Genomic DNA, 21041 nt, shown 5'->3' with positions numbered 1-21041 from the left:
ATTGGTCCACTGTACCTTAATCCATGTTTCTTTCTCCATAATCCATGTTTATATACCCAACTCCCTGTTTGACATCTTCACTTGGATGTCCATCAGGTACTAAAAACTTGAGTTCTGATCTTCCCTCAAACTTGCTTCTTTTACATCTTGGAACATGGTCCTAGTTACTCAGATCAAAACCTGGACTTTTCTCCTGTCCCCCATCCTGTTCACCCCGCATGCAGTCAGCTCAAACTTCAGCATACATAAGTAATCTCTCCCTGCAACATGGGGCTCGAATACATGACCCCAAGATCAAGCGAGTTGCATGTTCTACTAACTGAGCCAGCCAGGTGCACCCACGCCCAGAGTATTTCACACTTGGACTACTTTTCACTACTTGCACTGTCACCACTTTGCCCCTTCCCATCTGTTCTCAGCACTCTCAAAGGCCATGACCTTTATGCCTTGACTCAAGTCAGTAGCTTCCCTCCCACTCATCTCCCCCAACTGCCTCCCAAGCCCAGTGTCGTCCTCTGCCAGGTCTTGGGTCAAACACTACCTTCTCATAGAGGATCTCTTAACCTGCTCTTAACCTGTGGTATGTAAAATTAAACCTCCATCCCCAGTGCTTATCACTCCTCCCTCTCTCTCCCCACGTTGTGTTACGCAGTGTGATAACATCCTATCTGTTTCTTAGCATTCCCGTATCGCTCTGGGAGTAGACGGATGCTGGCTACTCCAGATCAGCGCTCTGAGGTCAGATGTTGTCTGACGGGTGGAAGCAGACCCATCGATAGATTTTTTTATTCCTATTTTATACTTCTCATTTTATAGCTTTTCTAGTTGAAATGGAGAAAAGAAGAATCTCGGGACAAAGGAGAAGGGGAAATGACTAAATTTGACCTGTCTTAGCTCTGTCCTCTGGGTCCTCCTTGTATGCTGGAGACTAGAGCTCTCGTCGATGCCTGGCTGGCGGTTTGAGGGGAATGACCGTCTGTGAGCCAGAAATCTTTTCTCCAGAGTTTGCTTACACATACGCACTCTGACTTATATAACCTAAGCTTCTGTCCTCTTCAAAGATCTTGGTAACATCTCATTCTGTAATACTATCTTTGGTATTGATTCCATTTAGGCTGGAATTTCGTGTAGTGAAGCCGTGACCGGATGTTGTGTAGTCTAGTATGTTCAGTCTAGGCTGGCACCACATGTGACTTTCATGGTACTTGGACAGCTAAGTTTGGTATTTCTGCTGGCCGAAGTGATGACTCTAGTTCAGAAACTGTGATGGACTCATCTGCTGCTTGAATGAAAAGGATGTTAAGGAGGCATATGTTGATCATTTTATTATTTTTTATTTTTTTAAAAGATTATATTTACCCATTTGACAGAGATCACAAGTAGGCAGAGAGAGAGAGGAGGAAGCAGGCTCCCTGCTGAGCAGAGAGCCCAACTCGGGGCTTGATCCCAGGACCCTGAGCTCATGACCTGAGCCGAAGGCAGAGGCTTTAACCCACTGAGACACCCAGGTGCCCCCATATGTTGGTCATTTTAGTTTCAACTCTTACTTGAAATATCCCCCAAATACATGCATGGTTAATCCTTTTCCATTCCTCCCCTCCCCTCGTCTGCCCTTTGCCAGCATTACTTGGAGCCCCCAGTGAAGCTGAGCGAGGCTCTAGGAAGATACGGACTTAAGACGGAAGATTTTTTTGTCTTGAAGCATGGAGAATCCAGATACCTCAATACTGATGAGGACAACTCTGAATAAATGTGAGCGCAGGAGCCGTCAGTGATGAAGGTAACTGCAAAGCTCAGACGGACTCACAAATGCATGAACACGAGGATTTCCGACACTTAGGAAACAACTTCGATGAGTTAGTGTTCTGTTTTGCGTGGTAACTTGCTTGCTGCTCCGCCTGCCAATCCTTACAGAGAAGCAGGAGTTCCGAGGTGGGTTATTTACACAGCAGATTGGCTAAGGGGAATTAGAACCCTCTGAATAATGTAAGCATTGCAATGGAATTTTTTTCATTTTAATATTATAGTGTAATGGTAGAAGTCGGATGTTATGAAAATGGATTTTAAGGGCCTCCTACAAGGTGAGTCTATCTAACGAGACAGTTTCAGAGGCTGCACACCTAAACCTGTTTTCTGTTCACATTAGAGGACATGAGGACACCGCCACCCACACGCTTACAGCAGCCCTCCCTGCTCGGTCAGATGCGCTTATATGCCAGATGTGCAGTGATTTATTTTTCTAAGCATAGAAACATAAGAGGTTGGGCGAAGTTCCCATTTTTAAAAGAGGAAGAGTATTTTCTCTTTTACATCTACAATCCCCAAATCAGAAGCAAAGCTGGCGAGGGACAGGGAAGGGGGTTGCTTAGGAGGACATGATTGGTGACATTTTCTATTTTTAATCTAAAAGTCAGACCTGCTAAGCACAAAGATAACTGCCAGGAAATAATATTTTACAGAGACAAATGCTGTTCTTCAAATGTTAATTCTCTATTCCATTTCCTCTCCATCTACTCATTTTCCCACCTCCTTTATTCCAACTATGAATGTATCGATCAGGTCTATGTAGTCTGTTTTACAGGATTCACATGGCTTATATTTTTATATTGAGTGACCTCTAAGCCCGATTCTACTTTGACTAAGCTAGTGTGGAACACCAGCAGTTAAGAAAGAAATGGTTTTGGGGACTTAGCTGACCAGAGTTTAGTCCTGTAGGGGCACTGTGGCCCTTGACTGCTCTACCTACCACCAGAGCTGATCAGACACAGGAGAGGCCCATCCTGTGCTCCTGGCTCCCCAGTCTCCATGAAGCAAACATTATTTACACAAAATAATCAAAACAGGTTTTCTACAGCAAATGCTACCCAGGCGGTAATCTATTTATTTTCATATACATATATGCACGCCACCTGTTAGCCACTTTATCTCAGTTTTAATCCCTTTTCCACCACAGATTTTCTGTGTATCCTGCAGTAAGTCACCTGTGCTCACTATGCCTCAGTTTCCTCATGTGGAACAAGACATTTGACCTACCTCCAAAAAATGTGAATAAGTAGTGTTTTTCTTTTTTTAAGCACTTTGAAAATATAAGAGAGAACATTATTTCTTAAGACATCACTGCCTAATATAGATTGGTAGCTCTGAAAGCTGAAAATAGGCTCATGCTGCTTTTGATAGTGTCTTGTTGCTGCAGATTCAACCATATATATATTTAGGACATGAAACCCTGAGGACAACTTTGTCTCCTTTGTAAATTTAAAGAGTGATAGCCAAAGTAAATGTCAATGATCTTTATCAGAATTTAGCATTTTTATCTTACAGAGATGCAAATCAGTCCAGGGGAAATGTGTATGTATAATGTATGTGAATGTGTGTGATTTGGGGCAGTAAAAGCACAATTTCCCTGTAATATAGCCTTCAGGAGAAAAACAGAACAGCCCTAAACCTTTTCACTCCAAAGGAACATCCTAGCAAGCAGATGGGAATGGAGCTGGTAGGTTGATGGGGATGAGGTCGCGGGGGAGGGGGGCTGGTGTCCTCATGCTCACCTGTGTGGTCGCCTTCCCTGCTGTTGCACGCCACGTTGAGAATTCACCTCTTACCTCTGCTCTGTGAAGCAGACCAAATTCGTCTTACTTTGTCTTCTCCATGAATGGCCTTAACATGATTCCTGCATTCACGTGTACCATGGAAGTGCAGGTTTCCAAGCACTTTGTTCCAGTTCTGCTTAACGGGCCTGCCGCGTTTTCCTAGGCCCGATTGCGAGCTTTAGTTTCTATTACCCTTCACCTTTTTTCTATGCTGACCTTTTATTTCGCGAAGAAGTACGTGGGAGCTTCATCTCTTCTCGTAGAATCACATTTGTTTCACATGGCTTCCATGTTTTCACTTAGCTACCTTTTTCAAGGTTTAAATACAAAAGCAAAACGAAATTTTGAAAAATAAGCCAAATCCACTTTCTTGCCTCCATTCAGGTTGAGGTGTGGCGTGATGCCTCTCACTCTATTGTCTGTGATCACTTTCATTTTGCTCATTTGATTAGCTGGCACCCCCTGGACCCCGACAGGTTTTACGGAGGAGCCCCTGTGGTAAAGAGGCTCCTCCTTGCCCACAGCAGGGATCCCACACTGTGGGCCATCTCAGCCAACAGAAACTAAGATGTGCCCTGACCCCAACAGACAAAGATCAGGATAGTTAAAAAGGACTCCCCTTTTTTCTCTAGCATTCTGACATTTCAGACTCAGTGCTCTGATCTCCAGGAAATAGTATTAGCTACTCAAACTAAAAACAGAAAACAAGAGATGGGGTTTTAGAATCCAGTGCTGCTGAAGCACATCAGAGCCCAATTTATTTTCTAATCCAGTGCCCATTTGACTACGTATTTTCAATTAAATGAGGCAGATTAAAAAATTCATTATAAAGAAATGTGCCTTTCAGGGAACGAGGACTTTTGTCAGCACTGCAAGCCTAAGCAGTGTTCTCAGCCAGCATCTATCCCCAACTGCTGTAGCCAGCTGGGAACGTCCGTGGTTTCACCTCTCTACTGTAAAAATACTTCTTGCAAGTTTGATTTTTGTGTCAGGCTAGCCCTGAAAACACACTTTTCTGTTTGAGGATTTGTGACTTCCTATGGAAATCCCTGTATGTACAAATGAGATCTAACATACTCGCACAGCTTTGCCTTAAATACCCGGAGCAGGAAAGCTGCGGCCTGCACACTGACTTGCCTCGTACTGGGCATGGTGATGGGGAAGAACTGGAATATTACAGAAGACCTGGCTGAACCGAAGTCTGTTAATAGTATTTTTATTCCATAAGCTATTGTGACAATGACTAAAATTTACAATGTATGAAAATTTCAGCTATGTAAAATACGAAAATTAATGAATAAAGTATTATTAAGAGAAAATGTGTAGAAACCTTTTTCCTTTTTATTTAAAAAATTTACAAAATTTGTGCTGATGGTTAAAAAAATTCAAACAGTAGAAGAAGGTATACATAAAAAAGTCCTTTCCTCAGTCCCACTCCCTGGAATCTGGCTATCGTTCTAGAAACTATTCTCCGGATAGAAGCATAGTTTTCATTTAAAAAACACATCCACATTTTCTGGAGGCCTTTCCACATAAGCACAGTCAGGCTTCCTTGTTTCTTTTAAGATAACTGATTTCACCAGTTGCCTACAGATGGACAATCAGACTGGCCCCAGCCCACCATACCCAATGGGCGTGGTGAGGACGAGAAGCCAGTCTGACTCAGATTAGACTCGGGAAAGCAGTATGTCTGGGCAGCTCCTCACAAGCGCAAGACCAAGGTCGTTCCTGCAGCAGCCCTGAACCAGCCAGCCAGTCACACACGAATAGGTCTCAGACGGGCAGGAGGTTAGCTTACTCGTAAATAAGGCAACTGGCTGGTCACATCAAGGAGGTAACCAAAGTAAACTCAGCAAACGGCAAAATGAAAAGAAATGATGTCAGAACAAGCTCTTCTATTCATTTGATATCAATAAAATGGTTCAAAATAAACCGGAAGACCATGGCAGGGTCCCTCTGTGTTAATGATGAAATGTGAGATCTACTGTTTAGACTCGGCAGCTGGAAGATGAAAACTGCTGCCATCAGAACCTGGGTAGGACCGTTACCTTTTCCTTCACGTCTGCATCATGGTGTTCAGCTAAAGCTCTCATTTTCTGGGCACATTCTTCTCCATATAGCAGGAAAAACAAGGAACCTTTAGGGAAAGCAGGCTGAACAGCTAAGCAGCCTTCTTTTTTGAGGCAGTTACTTATATTCTGGGAGAATGTAAGAACTCGAAGAAGAATCTCCTTTGCCACGTGGCTGTCATAGAGGGAAAGGAATGAGGAGTCCACCTGAAAAAGGAAACCATGAGTGTTAATTATTCATGCATATTTTTTCATGCATATTTTCACATTTTAAAACTACATTGAATACATTAAAAAAGTGGGTGATAGAAAATTATCCCTAATATCGCCTAATATAAAATCTTATGCACCCTTACACTTTACACTAATGGAATCAAAGGTTTCACTATTTCAGCTGAAAAATACTATTTTCTTGGAGTTCTAAAAGGTAGTCTTGGGAAAAACACCCACATCTGTTTTAAGGTCCATCATTCAGCCCTCCCGGGGGTTCCTCAGTTCCCCGACACGTCATGCCCACTGTAACCTGCAGGGCCGGGGCGCAGGGAGGAACAGGTCCTTCCCTTACAGGAGCGGAGCCCCGTTCATGGTCTGCACCACCCTCGCTTCCTTCAGAACACTTATCTCAGCTTTTAGTTATTGTGTTTGTTTGCTAGGTTTTATTTTTTCTTAGGCTGCGTGAGTGTGCTCACTGGTGTTCTGGCGCTGGGCTTGCATGTGGTGCATCCTGGGGACTAGTGTTTCAGTGCCCATGAAGAGATATGCGAACATGAACATGTCAAGGGGAAGAGATGCAGTCACATACGTGTATACCCCAAAATGGAGAGAGAAAAAAATTTGTGGTTGTTAGGGAGGCCCCTTCCAAAATGATTTTTTAAAAGTAAAATTGGTTCATTATAGAAAATTTAGGTAATTTGTGTAGGCAAAAAGAACCAAAACAAAACCCTGTGCTCCTCACAAATAATCTGTTAACATTTGGGGGATAAATCTTTCTAGACCATCCATATCTATATATTCATATAGTTATAAAACATGTATCTTAGCTATTTACCTGGGCACTAAGGAGTCCATCTGCCATGGCTGGATTTTCAGACAAGTTCACAAGCAGTTTCAAAACTTGAACCTAAAAGAACAGTCATACTGGTTTATTTCAGACCCGTGAGCATGGATTTGCCTCTCCCTGGCCACCATCCTCTCAGTGTGTCCACATTTTAAAGTCCAGCCTGGGCTTCAGTCTCCAGCTCAAATTCTGTACCCCAGGGAGCCCGCTCCTGTACAGCACTCCTGGAGTGCTGCTCACACAGCAGGGTTAGTGAGACCGTATTTTTCCAGCCACATTGTTGGGGAGAAGATGGTGAATGTCTGTCTCACTGTCTACCTGCCTCACCCCCTAACCTAGGGTAATAAGCTTAATATTATTTACATAAATGAGCTTTATTACAGTTATTGGTAAATGAAATATGATCTTTGGAACAAAAAAAGGACTCTCTCAAAGCTTGTTTATATTTAAAGTATGAAGATCTCAGAACAGTTTGGTGACCAAGACTAGATAAACATACAGTCCTTTTTAGTAGGTTACTATGAAACTTTGAGCTTATCTTTTTATGTGAAAAATGTTTTTATATATATTTATTTGAGAGGGTGTGCCAGCACAAGCAGAAGGGAAGGGCAGAGGGAGAGGGAGATGCTGAAGGCAGATGCTTGACCAACTGAGCCACCCAGCTACCCCATGAAAAATGTTTTTAAAATCCTTCAAGTAGACAGTGATAAATAATGGGCAAACAAATGTTAACTCAGAGCTGACAACTAAAATATCAGCATTCCCGTCACTTAGAACTGGTCAGTACCGTAGTCTCATTATCATTTTTTTTTTTAAAGATTTTATTTATTTGACAGAGATCACAAGTAGGCAGAGAGAGAGGTGGAAGCAGGCTCTGTGCTAGCAGAAAGCCCCGATGCGGGGCTTGATCCCAGGACTCTGGGATCACGACCTGAGCCAAAGGCAGAGGCACCCACTGAGCCACCCAGGTGCCCCCCTCTTATCATTCTAAGGGGATATATTTGAAGACCGCCCCCCAACACACACCTAAAATCATGGATAATAGCAAACCCTATATATACTGTGTTTTCCTATACATACATATCTGTGCTAAAATTTATAGATTAGGTGCAGTAAGATTAACAACAATAATAAAATAGAACAATTACAGTAATGTACTGTAGTAAGTTATATGAATATCATCTCTCAAAATATCTAATTTAGTACATATGCTGCTGAAGAGACACTGAAAATATCTTCGTGTTCTGTACTTACCCTTATGATAGGTGATAAAATGCCCATGTGACGAAAGGAAGTGGGGTGAATGACAGGTGGTGTGACACAGCCTCTGATGGGAAGCCAGAAGGATCATCTGCGTCCCAACTGTGGTTGAGAGCAGATGACAAACCATGGAACGTGAAACCATGGATGGGGGTGTGGGGGGTGGCTCGGGGAGCTACTGTAGTAACAACATTCAAAGAGAATTCCTGTTCAAAGACATGGGTCATACAAAGCCATACTTTGTACAAGATACTTGAAATGACACAAAGTGAGGAGTGGGGAGGGAGGAATGTGCTCTCTACTAGACCTGGAAGGGAACCCAGATCTTTATTTTAGAAAACCTTTTTTTTTATGACAAAGGCATTGTCTGTTTCCTGTAGAAAATTTTTACTTATTATTTATTTTTAAGTAGCCCCAACATGAGCTTGAACTCATGACCCTGAGATCAAGAGTTGGGTACTTAACCAACTGAGCTCTCCAGGAGCCCCTCCTATAGAACGTTTTTAAAAAGTGATAGAAAAGCACAAAGGAAAAGGAAATTCACCCCTATTTCCATGACTAAAACCAATCACTTAATATTAAGTTTTGTTTCTTTCTGGTTTTCACACACCTATATACTCACACATTTCATATTCATGTTGTATGTACTAACCTGTTAGGCGGGATAAAAGGCTTTGCTTAATTTATCAACTATTTAAAAAAATCTTATGAAATTAATACATCATCATGATAAAATACAAACAGTGCAGAGGGGAACTAGGGAGAAAACAAAAGCGACTGTCCCAGCTGCCCATCTCACGCCCCAGCAGAAACCCCAGGTAACAGTTTCTTGTTTAGGCAGAGATCATGTTTTTCAAGCAGATATTCCTTATGAATTACAGCTTCTTAAGAGAGGAAAGACCACTTCTAACTGTTCGTGCGGATCTGGTCTGGCCTGACTGGCCGCCAGCAAAAAGAATAGGTGTTAGGGATAAACACTTGTCTCCAAGGGCAGTGAGGTTTTAAGAAAATGGACAAGAGTTCTGAAACAGGAAGGTCCCAAACGTAGAATCTAAGAATGGATGAAGTAAAAATCCACAAGGCCCACTAGTGGCCAACACCGGCAGGTTCATAACCGGGGAACAGTCGCAGCAGTAGTAACTATTTGTAATTTGCATAACAATATTCTAATTCATAATAATTGAGTTAGAAGCCTGAATTAAAATTCCACATTGCTATGCTCTGGAAGGGAGTAAAACATGAGAAAATAATTTACAAACACAGCTGTGGATTAAAAAGCCACAGTAGAGGCTTTTAAGCCTCTGCCTTAGGCTCAGGTCATGACTCCAGGGTCTGGGGATTGAGTCCCACATCGGGCTCTCAGCTTAGTGGGAAGCCTGCTTCTCCCTCTGTCTGTTTCTGCCTGCTGCTCCCCCTGCTTGCGCTCTAACAAATAAAATCTTTAAAAAAATAAATATATAAATAAAAAGCTGCAGATACCCCTTGATTTTCGAATGTCTGCGTTATGCCACCTCACTTTTATAAAAGACCCATGTTACTGGCACCTATTTCCATGAACCAAAAGAAATCCAAACAGGATTTTCATTTAAAAAGAAATAAAGAAAAAAAAAAGAAAGCAGCTTTGGGTGTTCTGCCTCGAGTGTTGGTGGGGCAACACCCCCAGGAGGCATGCGCAGCATGTCAGCACGGAGTGGCCAGAGCTGCCAACATCTGTGCTTGTCTTGATTTATTTTGTGCAGCTGTTAACAAGGTATATTCCAAGCTATTAGAAAAGTCCGGCAGGTTTTTTTGGGGGACAGGGGTCTGGGAACGCTCAAAAGTGTTCCCATATAAATTAACGGTAAGCGCTCCTCTGCCTCACGCCACGGCGGCTTAGGCAAGGTTTCAGGGGACCGCCCTGCTTCCGAGGGATGCCGGGGTGTGAACCATGTGAAGTCCTCTCGTCACATGTGCCATCTTGTGGTGGCTCCACAACATTTCTTTTAAGACATTAGTTTTCTTGCTCTCTTTGTAGTTTTATTAACATAGGATTTATTTATGTATATCTTACATTATCTATATTTGGTTATGTATCAGTGTTGTGCCCAAAAGGTTGTTCTACTATGGTGAGATCTCTTACTAAAAATAAGATTTTAAAAAGTCATTTGGTTATTTACTAAGAAAATATCTAAAATGGGTATATTTTCTCACAAGTGGATTACTGTCCAAAAGTTCATTTGCAACTTGGAACTTTGTTTCTCCATAAAAAATGAGTTTAATGTTATAATTGGTGGTTGGGTTCCCAGAAGACCAAAAAGGCAAGTTTTCTATCCCAGAAATGCCGTACCAGGCAATGGAATGGAAAAACAAAGCAAAAATAGAACATACTATTGTGGTGTGAGTCATCTTCTAAAAAGTCATAGAATATATTAAAACACAGACCGCGTCTGAGACAGATCTATATGGCCCCAAGGCCAGACTCGCCTGGCTCTGAACTCCTTGTTTCTCCTGAGGTTTTGGGTAAAGCAGCTGCAGACACGGCAGAGGAGAGCTCTGTCCTGTAGTTGTGATGCTGTAAGGCAGAGGGAGGGGTTTCCCTGGGACCTCAGAGGCTGTAAGTCACCTTGTCCCACTGGAGAGAGAGAGAGGTCAGTGGTGCACGTACTTTGGAAACTGCCCGTGGATGGAGTGTATTTCAGAAATACTGCTAATAAGAGTACTACATTTGGGGTGCCTGGGTGGCTCAGTGGGTTAAAGCCTCTGCCTTCGGTTCAGGTCATGATCTCTGGGTCCTGGGATCGAGCCCCGCATCTGGCTCTCTGCCTCCCTTCCTCTCTCTCTGCCTACTTGTGATCTCTGCCAAATAAATAAAATAAAAATCTTCAAAATAAAAAACAAGTAATACATTTAATTCTGAATGCCTTTGGGTACTTCTTAGACCAGATTCAAGTCCCTCTGGCTACTGGAAATGTGGAAAGCCCAGAACAAATTTTTAAAGGGCTACAGTGAGGCTCTCCTGTAATCACATTTGGTAACCCCAGAAATAACGTGAGTGATATTGAGTATCTGGAGTGTGGTCCTTCTAAAACGCTCTTCCATTTTTCTCTCAACTGTGTGAGAAAAACTGCGTTTTTCTCTCAATTGGTGAGGGACACACACCAGTATTGTAAAATGCTGATCAACACAACTCATCAGAGCCTTTGATTAGTCCACCTTCTGTTTTTATGCTATTTCTTAAAACATGGAACTTGAGAAAAATGCGCACTAATTGGAGAGGTTTACTCAAGTTACTTTCAGGGGGTGTGTCCTGAGATCCTGCTTAATCTTTATAGCCTCCTACATCAGCATTACTGGTCTAAATCAAGCACCAGACATCCATTACTAACTTAAAAGTGGTTTTCAAAATATTTTTTTTCTGCAAATAATGGCTAAATTAAAAAAAAAATGTTCTAACCTCAAGGTGAGCAAAAAATTCAATTAACCAGCATTATCACTCAAAGACTCCTGTTAGTCAATTATGTCTAATTAAACCTGGTATAGCGGGGAAGCTGGCTGTATCACTTTAGTAAAAGGTAAACTCATTTTTGGAAGATCAAATGAATGCTAATCTATTGGTAAGTGAAATTACACATTTTTACAAATTCATTTTGAGGTCGATTACTTGGGGATGAAAATAATTTACTTTTGGGGTGCCTGGGTGGCTCAGTTGGTTGGGCAACCGCTTTCGGCTCAGGTCATGATCCTGGAGTCCCAGGATCGAGTCCCACATCAGGCTCCAAGTGCCATGGGGAGTCTGCTTCTCCCTCTGACCTTCTTCCCCTCATGCTCTATCTCACTCTCTCTCTCTCTCAAATAAATAAAAAAATATTTAAAATATAGGGGCGCCTGGGTGGCTCAGTGGGTTAAAGCCTCTGCCTTCGGCTCAGGTCATGATCCTAGAGTCCTGGGATCGAGCCCTGCATTGGGCTCTCTGCTCCGCGGGGAGCCTGCTTTCCCCTCTCTCTCTGCCTGCCTCTCTGCCTACGTGTGATCTCTGTCCGTCAAATAAATAAATAAAATCTCAAAATAAATAAATAAAATATAATAATTTACTTTCTTGGGCTCATGAAAAGGCTTTTAGTAAACTTTAACTACACTTGCTCTTTTTTGAGGGATATCAACTTAAGATGGGGGACTTAAAATTCATTTCCAATCCTAGAAAGCTTGATGCCTCAGCTCTTTGTACTTCCAAGTCAAAACTGCTTCATTCGTACCTTGGTACTTCCATTTCCTGTAAGCAGCACATGGAACAGGTCTGTGATGTAACTGCGAAGCATGTGCTGGTGGTCGTTGGTGACCGTCATGTTTGTCAACAATCTCAGTCCGGCCAGCTGCACAGCAGAGTCCAGGGGCCCGGAGAGGACATCCTTGCAGACTTGATTGATGTATACCTAGGGGTGAGGGGGAGAAAGTGAGCATCTTAAAATCTCCCGAAATCTATGATCCAGTAACTTCTATACAGTGGAGGAGGACAGTAGTTCAGGGGGAGGCTAGCTCCTCAAAAAAGATGGCATTTCTCTCTAGCCCTCAAGCTTTGGAGGTTTTTTTTTTTTTTTTTCCCAAACAACCTTTTAATGCCAGGCACTGTGGGAGCATTTTACAAACATACCCCACTTAATCTAGTGCGGGTGTATATGCGTGTGTGTGATTAATGGGCACTTTACAGACCAGGGCAAGTCCTCAAGGAACCTGGATCCCTGCCCAGTATCAAGCCAGCTGGTGGGGGAGCAACGTTCAATTCCAGAGACCATGCTCTCAACACCAGCGGCCTCTCAACTGTTGGGGGCCTCCCAGCTCAGTCTTTCTTGTGAGCTGCTTTGTTGGGCACATGAACACGGAAGAGGAAGACCTGTCTGGTCATTCTGCAACACGGTAAGTACCTTAACAAGAGGTCTAGGAGCCACATCATGTTAGAAGAATAGGGGGATCAAAGTGAAATAGAATTTTTCTCTAGAAAATTCTATCAACAGTAAGCTGAGGCAAAATTATCTTTACCCGGGTATATGTCTATGATCTGCCCCTTCCTGATACTATGACTGCCACTGGCAAAACATAATACAATGCCAGTAGTACTCCTACTTCACACCCGACAGAATGAAACCCACCGTGATGGAAAATTTTCTGGAACTGTTTTCTATTTCTGGTCAGGGTCTTTCCAGCTTGGAAAAAGCTCACAGATGTCTCACAGATAACTGCTATTCACCTAACTAAAACTCCACCCTAAATTCCAACTGATAAGAAAAAATTCCTAATATAAAATGCTAAGAGGGACGCCTGAGTGGCTCAGTTGGTTAAGCAGCTGCCTTCAGCTCAGGTCATGATCCGGCATCCTGGGATCGAGTCCCACATGGGGCTCCTTGCTCGGCAGGGAGCCTGCTTCTCCCTCTGCCTGCCATTCTGTTTGCCTGTGCTTTCTCACTCTCCCTCTCTCTCTCTCTGATAAATAAATTAAAAAAAAAAAAAAAAGCTAAGAAATGACCAACTGTTCCATAAGCCATTATTAAACTTAAAAAAAAATCTGAACACATCCATGTTACCCTAGAGTAATGGCAGTAAAGAGATGAAATTTTTAATCTCATTTTAGAGCTAAATGTCATTTACAAGCCACGTGGCTCTCTTTGGCCACAATCTCATTACACATCTGTCCTTCAAAAAAAGCCATTTTCTCATCTATTTATAAATTATTTTCTTTCTTTCTTTTTTTATTTATTTCACAGAGATCACAAGTAGGCAGAGAGGCAGGCAGAGAGAGGGGGAAGCAGGCTCCCTGCTGAGCAGAGAGCCTGATGCGGGGATCAATGCCAGGGCCCTGGGATCATGACCTGAGCCGAAGGCAGAGGCTTTAACCATTGAGCCACCCAGGTGCCCCTAAATCATTTATTTTCATAAGATGTTGATGCCTTTCTAAGAATTTCCTAAAATGTGTTGAGCATTCAGATCCTTATTATCTTTAAGTCACTGGTTCAAGTTCAGTAACAAAATCACCAAATGGGTCACATCAGTTATTCCTGAGGCTGTGTCTACCTCCCTTTGCTGCTTCCTTCTGGAATTCCCTCCTTCCCCAACTGTGCTAGTAGAAATTTCAGACATTCCTCTTTTTTTTTTTTTTTAAATATTTTATTTATTTATTTCAGGGAGAGGGAGGGAAGGGGGAGCAGAGGGAGAGGGACAAGCAGATTCCACACTGAGCATGGAGCCTGACGTGGTGCTCCATCCCAGGACCCTGAGATCATGACCTAAGCTGAAACCAAGTCAGATGCTAGACATTCTTTAGAGCCAAGTGGTACTCTATGTTTTACAGAATTTTTGGATGAGATCTCTCCTTTCTCAAGAGTATTTTACTTACATGTTTCCTTGAAGTACTTTATCATGTTCTACCTTGTATTACACCTATTTATGGCCTTTTCTCTCTTTCTAGCTTTCTTAAAACAAGAATTAATCATGTCCATTTCTACATTCTAACACGGAGCAGGACCTCAGGAAATGCTGAAATAACACAATTTCCTAATTTCCTTTTCTGCTGGTATTAACAGACTCTGGCCAGGTTCCTTTAGCACAGTTGGATTACCATGAATCCCAAATTCAAAAGCCCAAGACATCTCTTATTGGCGGGTTCAGATTCCTCCTTCCTCTGCCTTATTCTCCATAAAAAATGGGCAGAGGACCTAAATATTTTTCCAAAGAAGACCTGCAAATGGCCAACAGGTACATGAAAAGATGCTCAGTATCACTGATCATCAGGAAAATCAGGAAACCAGGGAAATCCAAATCAAAACCACAATGAGGTATCACCTCTCACCTGTTAGAATGGCTGATGTCAAAAAGACAACAAGCATTGGCGAGGATGTGGAGAAAAGGGAACCCCTATGCTCTGTCGGGGGAATGTAAATGGGCACAGCCATTATGGGAACACAGTAGAGGTTCCTCAAAAAATTAGAAATACAAACTACCATAGGATCCAGCAATTCCAGTTGTGTATTCAACTGAAGAGCTCAGGAAGAATAATTTGAAAAGATACACGCACCCATGTTCACTGCAGCATTATCCGTAATAGCCAAGACACAAAACAACCCGTGTTGACAGATGAATGAATGAAGCCAATGTGGTCTGTATATACAATGGAAAATTATTCAGCCATGAAAAGGAAGGAAATCCTGCCATTAGCAACGAATGGATGGACCTTCAGGGCATTATACCAAGTGAAATATAACAGAGAAAAATACTGGAGATTTCCCTAAAAAAGATATCTAAAAAAGCCCAACTGACAGAAACAAGAGAGGCATGGAGGCTGCCAGGGGCTGAGGGATAAAGGAAATAGGGAGATTTGCTCAAAAGGTACAAACTTCTAGTTAGAAGACGAGTAAGTTCTGGGATCTCATGTACAGCAGGGGGACTACACTGTATTACATAAAGGTGCTAAGAGGAGAGATCTTAAATGTTCTCACCACACAGACACAAAGGGCAATTATGTGAGGTGACAGAGGTTTGTTACTAACCCTATAGTGGTTTTCTCTGTTATTTATAGAAAACTTACACATTTGCGATCTCAGGTAACTTACCTTTATCTTGACTTGATTTTCAACATTCACACTCAGGTTATTCAATGCATTTAAAGCTTTCTCTTTAATACTGTGGTTGGGACTGTTGATTTTGCTTCCAATGACTGGAATACCACCCAATTCACGAATAATGACCTAAGAGGGGAAAAAACAGGACCACCACTTCAATACCCACTTCCTTCATCAAATTTTTTGGATCCACAAATACAAAATAAAATTAATGACTCTTTGGAAATAACTTTTTTCTATGCACAATCTGTAGTTCTTATTTAAAAAATTACTTTCTATAAATTTTTTTAACATATATATTTTAAGATTTTATTTATTTGAGAGAGAAAAAGAGAGTATGAGAAGGGGAAGGGTCAGAGGGAGAAGCAGACTCCCTGCCGAGAAGGGAGCCCGATGCAGGACTCAATCCTGGGACTCCAGGATCAGGACTTGAGCCGAAGGCAGCTGCTTAACCAGCTGAGCCACCCAGGGACGCTACTTTCTATAATTTTAAAGGTAAAGAAAATAGATTGAAGATAATTAAGATACGTAATTATTTAAGAACTATAGCTTGGAGATCTACAATGAAGATTGGTAGAGCTACCGAAATGATATCAATTTACAAACAAATTATTTTACTTTGAAATAAGTTATATGATTTTCCTATTACAGACACAAGTGTTAGGATTTAGGATACCAAAGTAATATTTTGCTAAAATGTATTCTTTGGAATACAAATCCCTCAAGATGTTAACAGATGTTCCATTAAGACAAGGGAGGTTCCATGATTCAGTAAGTTTGAGCAACTCTGGGTTTAAGTGTAGACGCTTCTTTATTGTGAAGCTCTCAGATGTTCATGAGTATTGGCAATCTCCAAGAGGGGAGCACTGAACAGAGTATTTCCATGAACTATACACAAAAGAGAGGGTCATTTTTCAATGGGGGTGGGGGGTTTTAGGAAGAAGCACCTATCAACATCTTGAAGAATTATAATTCTACACAATTTGATAAATGATGCCCAAATTTTCAAAGAAAAAATAATCTAGGGATTTCTCATACTTGGTTCCAACATGACACTACTTTGTGCCTTTGGCCCCCGTACTGAACGATACATTAACCACTTCAGTTCTTACAAGAAAAGTAAGTTGAGAATTACTCCTGTCAGGATAAAACATGACCTTCTACGAGGGAAAGAATGAGAGAGTCTCCTGGCGTCATCCACTTTTTATCAACAGTCCCAAACCCAACTCTACTGTCAAGAGTGGGCTCAGCACTGGGACGAAAAGAAACTCCCTGTGCAATCCCAGGTTCTTCCTAAGGATCTGTGATTACTAGAAAACAGTTGTTGTTGTTTGAACTATCCTATTAAGGCAGATCAGGGCACTGTAATTTACAAAGAGGGGCACAGACTCCATTACCCAGGAAAGCACTTGTTCAGCCAGTGGCTATGGAACCAGTTTCACTGCAGCTCCTCTCTGAGGGAGCCAAAGTACGGGATCAGAATCAGCTCCAGGCATGCTACTAAATGAGTCACCATCTGCTGTTTTTATTTGCCGGGCACTTCTCCCCACTGGGGCAGAGAGAGCACCTCCCCTATCCCGTTTAGTTCCCGATGGGGCTGCTGGTCGAATGGGAATGCTGGTCCCATCCATCCCCGCTGTCCGGCTGTGGGGTGCTCCCATGGGGTCTGGGATGCCACAGAACAGCCCCTGAGCCAAAGGGCTGGTACCTGATTGCGGCCGAGCAACTCCGCCATTGGGATCACCAGCCACAGGGATGAAGGCTGTGGCGGCCAGAGGCTTTCTCTCCATCCCAGTGACAAAACCCTCTTTGTGGCCAGAGAGATTGAAAAAACAAACAAACAAACAAACAAACCAAAAACCCCAAACCCAATACACAAAAAGGAGCAGGGCTAAGCAAAGCCAAAAGATGGAGGGGGAGAGAGCGCTCTGGCCACGCTCTCTGTAACCTTAAACTGTTTTCACTTGTGCCTGAAGCCAGGGCTATTCTTTGATGCTCAAGTTAACCGAGCTCAGTATTTCCCCTTTTTGTTTTAAAATAATGTAAGTTGGGTTCTGTCACTTGCAATGCAAAGAATACAAGTAATCAACAAATATCCTTTAAATCTCCCTATAAATCTCAAGAGCTTTACAGTAAACCTTGCCATGCTGGCAAAAACTTGGCTGAAATAGAGTATAAATTCAACATCATTTTTTCATGACAAAGTTATGAAAAGTTCATAATGTTTTCATGACCAAGTCAATGAAATGCATTAGCTGAAAATCATTACATTTAAAAAACAAAAACAAAAACAAAAACTTTCTCCTTGGAGGTAGTGGGGAGAAGGAAGCATTCCAATTCAGCACTTTAGACCTGGTGTTAAATCTCTACTGGTAGAAGGGTTTACACTGGTCAGCGGTTGTCAATGGTCCTGGCTCCCCCTGCCTTAGAACCACCCCCAAAACCTACATATAATGGAAAGCACGTAGAGTTCAATGTTAGATGATTTCACTGTTCTCCTGCAACACTGCTGAATTTTAAATAATTAAAAAGGCCACGCAATGCTAAGTGGAGTAGATCACACTTACCACAAATGTGATGCCTGTGACCAACTTCCTAGGGATCTAGAATCCCAGGAATACAAATGTCACTATTCAGCTGTGCTTTTCAGAAATGAACAAACGCTATGTGGTAGGTACATATCCCCACACTGTACAGATGAGGAGAGAGGGGCTCCAGGATTAAATGCCTTATCAGGATCACAATTAACTGCCAGTGTGTAAAGATGGGGGGCACCCACTCAGAGACAAGGTACTTACTTGGTTAGCTGAAAAGGCTGCATTGTTACCCAGAGTGACCAAAGCTCTTTCAATAATTACAGGATCATCAGTTGACTCAAGCAGGTAAAGGAGTTTCTGGAGCTGGTCGCCACTGAGGACATCATCATGGGAACCATTGGTTAAGTCTTCTGCAAAAGAACAAAATGATTTAAAATTCATTTAAAATCAATATGAAATGAAAAAAAAATTTTTTTTGTCAAAGAGAGCGCACAAGTGTGTGAGCGGGGGTGGGGGAGATGGGGAGGGGCAGAGGGAGAACCTTAAGCAGGCTCCATGCCCAGCACAAGCCTGCCACCGGGGCTCCACCACAGGACCCTGAGCTGTAGTCCTGTCCCACACTTGACTGACTGAGCCACTCAGATGCCCCTAAAATTTTTTTTTTAATTTAAAGATTTTATTTGCTTATTTGAGAGAGAGTGAGTGAGCATAAGTGGTGGGGAGGGGCAGAGCGAGAAGGACAATCAGACTCCTCACTGAGGGTAGACACTTGACCGATGGAGCCCCCCAGTTGCCCCAGAAGTTTCTTTTCTTTTCTTTTTCTTTTTTTTTTTTTTTTTTTAAAGATTTTATTTACTTGACAGAGAGAGAGAGATCACAAGTAGGCAGAGAGGCAGGCAGAGAGGGGAGGAAGCAGGCTCCCTGCAGAGCAGAGAGCCCGAAGCAGGGCTCGATCCCAGGAACCTGGGATCATGACCTGAGCTGAAGGCAGAGGCCTTAACCCACTGAGCCACCCAGGCGCCCCAGAAGTTTCTTTTAAATAACATGGAATGCATGCTCTGATGCTGGGCACAGTTAAAGCACTTCATATGCTTTATCTCATTTAATCTTCAAGTAACCTTTGGAAGAAGATATTATTAAAATTCTCAATTTACAGATGGGAAACTGAGACATTAAGAAATTAGCCAAAGGGGTCACATAGGTGCCTCACTTGGTTAAGCATTCGACTTTGATCTCAGCTTAAGTCTTGATCTCAGGGTAGTGAGTTCAAGCCCCACACTGGGCTTCACGAAACACAGCATGGAGCCCACTTAAAAGAGAGAAGAAAAGAAAAAGAAAAAAGAAATGAGCCAATGGTCACTTGATAATTCTCTCTCAGTGAGGCACCGCATGCCAGAGCACATGCTCCGTCTTTAAAAATCAGGTACATGTGTCCAATTGAACACTTGCCTAGAGGCATACATTACTTAAGGAAAAGGATTTAAGTAAGTAAATCTTTTTGATCATATATTTTAAAAAAGATTTTTATTTATTTATTTGACAGACAGAGATCACAAGTATGTAGAGAGGCAGGCAGGGAGTAGGGGGGAAGTAGGCTCCCCACTGAGCAGAGAGCCCAATGGGGGGCTCGATCCCAGGACCCTGAGATCATGACCTGAGACGAAGGCAGAGGCTTAACCCACTGAGCCACCCAGGCGCCCCGTGATCACAATTTTTGGAGCACCTCAGGCAGGAGAAAAATCTGTGGGAGTCACTCAATCATGTTGCCAGTATGGCAGTTTTGTTTGGTGTACATGGACATGGCCTAATGACTAGGATACAGTCCTGCTGGAGGCAAGGACAACAGGAAAGTTTTCATTCTGAGTAAAAGCTACAGCAGTCAAATGCTGGATCTGGTCAGTGACTTAGAATTTAGCTCTACCTTAAAAAAAGAAAAAAGAAAAAACAACCTATTTATAGAAATTATCACAGGAAAAATAGAAGTATTTTATAACACCATCATTGTGTTATAAAAATAGAACATGATTCCTGAAAACTAAAACTATGAATATAAGTTAGCGCACGTGTCCACAGAACACAGCTGGGGCAGGGGCAGCCTACAACAATAGGTGCTATATGAGGTCACATCTGTGCCTTTTTTTTTTTTTTTAAACGATTCTTTATTTATTTGAAAGAGAGAGAGAAACAGTACCTGCACACGTAAGAGAAGGGGCAGAGGGAGAGAGAGAGGGAGAAGCAGGGAGGCTGATGCGGCGCTCATCTCAGAACCCGGAGATCACGAAGTGAGCCAAAGGCAGGTGCTTAACTGACTGAGCCACCTAAGCACCCTGTGCTGTGTCTTTTTTATTTTTATTTTTTGAAGATTTTATTTATTTGACAGACAGAGATCACAACTAGGCAGAGAGAGAGGGGAAAGCAGATTCCCTGCTGAGCAGAGAGCCCGATGCGGGGCTGGATCCCAGGACTCTGGGATCATGAACTAAGCCGAAGGCAGAGGCTTTAACCCACTGAGCCACCCAGGCGCCCCGCCTTGTCTTTTTAAAAACACCTACCGGGGCACCTGGGTGGCTCAGTCAGTTAAGCAACTGCCTTCAGCTCAGGTCATTATCCTGGGGTCCTGGGATCGAGCCCCGAGTGGGGGTGAGGGTTCCTTGCTCCTCCCTGTTCATGCTCCCTGTTGTGATCTGACTCTAATAAATAAAATCTTCAAAAAAATACATACCAAATTATTAAGTGTAGTTATCTTTGGGTGCTGGATTACAAATGACTTATTTTCTACCCTGTGCTTATGAGCATGTTGGTTTTTTTTATAATAAATACGCATTACTCTTGTAATAAAAACAATTACGTATATTGCCTTAAGGATGAATCACAGAAAACTATGAGGGAAAGGGCCAAGTAGAGACGGTGGAGACAATAAGTGATATGCTGTCCTGAGAAAG

The 21041-nt window shown here is 42.5% G+C and overlaps 2 protein-coding genes across 6 annotated transcripts in view; one reads left to right on the top strand and one right to left on the bottom strand.

Moving 5' to 3' along the window:
* The window catches only part of NAPEPLD (N-acyl phosphatidylethanolamine phospholipase D), a 52427-nt gene extending 47285 nt beyond the window's left edge, over positions 1–5142 (top strand). For all 5 annotated transcript variants that reach the window (XM_059396985.1, XM_059396982.1, XM_059396984.1 and 2 more), the window contains exon 5: positions 1622–5142. In XM_059396985.1, the coding sequence (XP_059252968.1) occupies positions 1622–1750 (129 nt within the window). In that variant the 3' untranslated portion in view covers positions 1751–5142. The remainder of the gene's footprint in view (positions 1–1621) is intronic.
* Positions 4910–21041, bottom strand: part of ARMC10 (armadillo repeat containing 10) — a 32685-nt gene continuing 16553 nt past the window's right edge. The window contains exons 2-6 of the mRNA XM_059396988.1: positions 18361–18509; positions 15554–15688; positions 12209–12385; positions 6708–6779; positions 4910–5866 (exon numbers count right to left, since the gene is read on the bottom strand). Of these exons, the coding sequence (XP_059252971.1) occupies positions 5615–5866; positions 6708–6779; positions 12209–12385; positions 15554–15688; positions 18361–18509 (785 nt within the window). The 3' untranslated portion in view covers positions 4910–5614. The remainder of the gene's footprint in view (positions 5867–6707; positions 6780–12208; positions 12386–15553; positions 15689–18360; positions 18510–21041) is intronic.

This window comes from Mustela nigripes, chromosome 4, assembly GCF_022355385.1.
Source record: "Mustela nigripes isolate SB6536 chromosome 4, MUSNIG.SB6536, whole genome shotgun sequence".
NCBI lineage: Eukaryota > Metazoa > Chordata > Mammalia > Carnivora > Mustelidae > Mustela > Mustela nigripes.
This window is presented reverse-complemented; position numbering and strand designations above follow the sequence as displayed.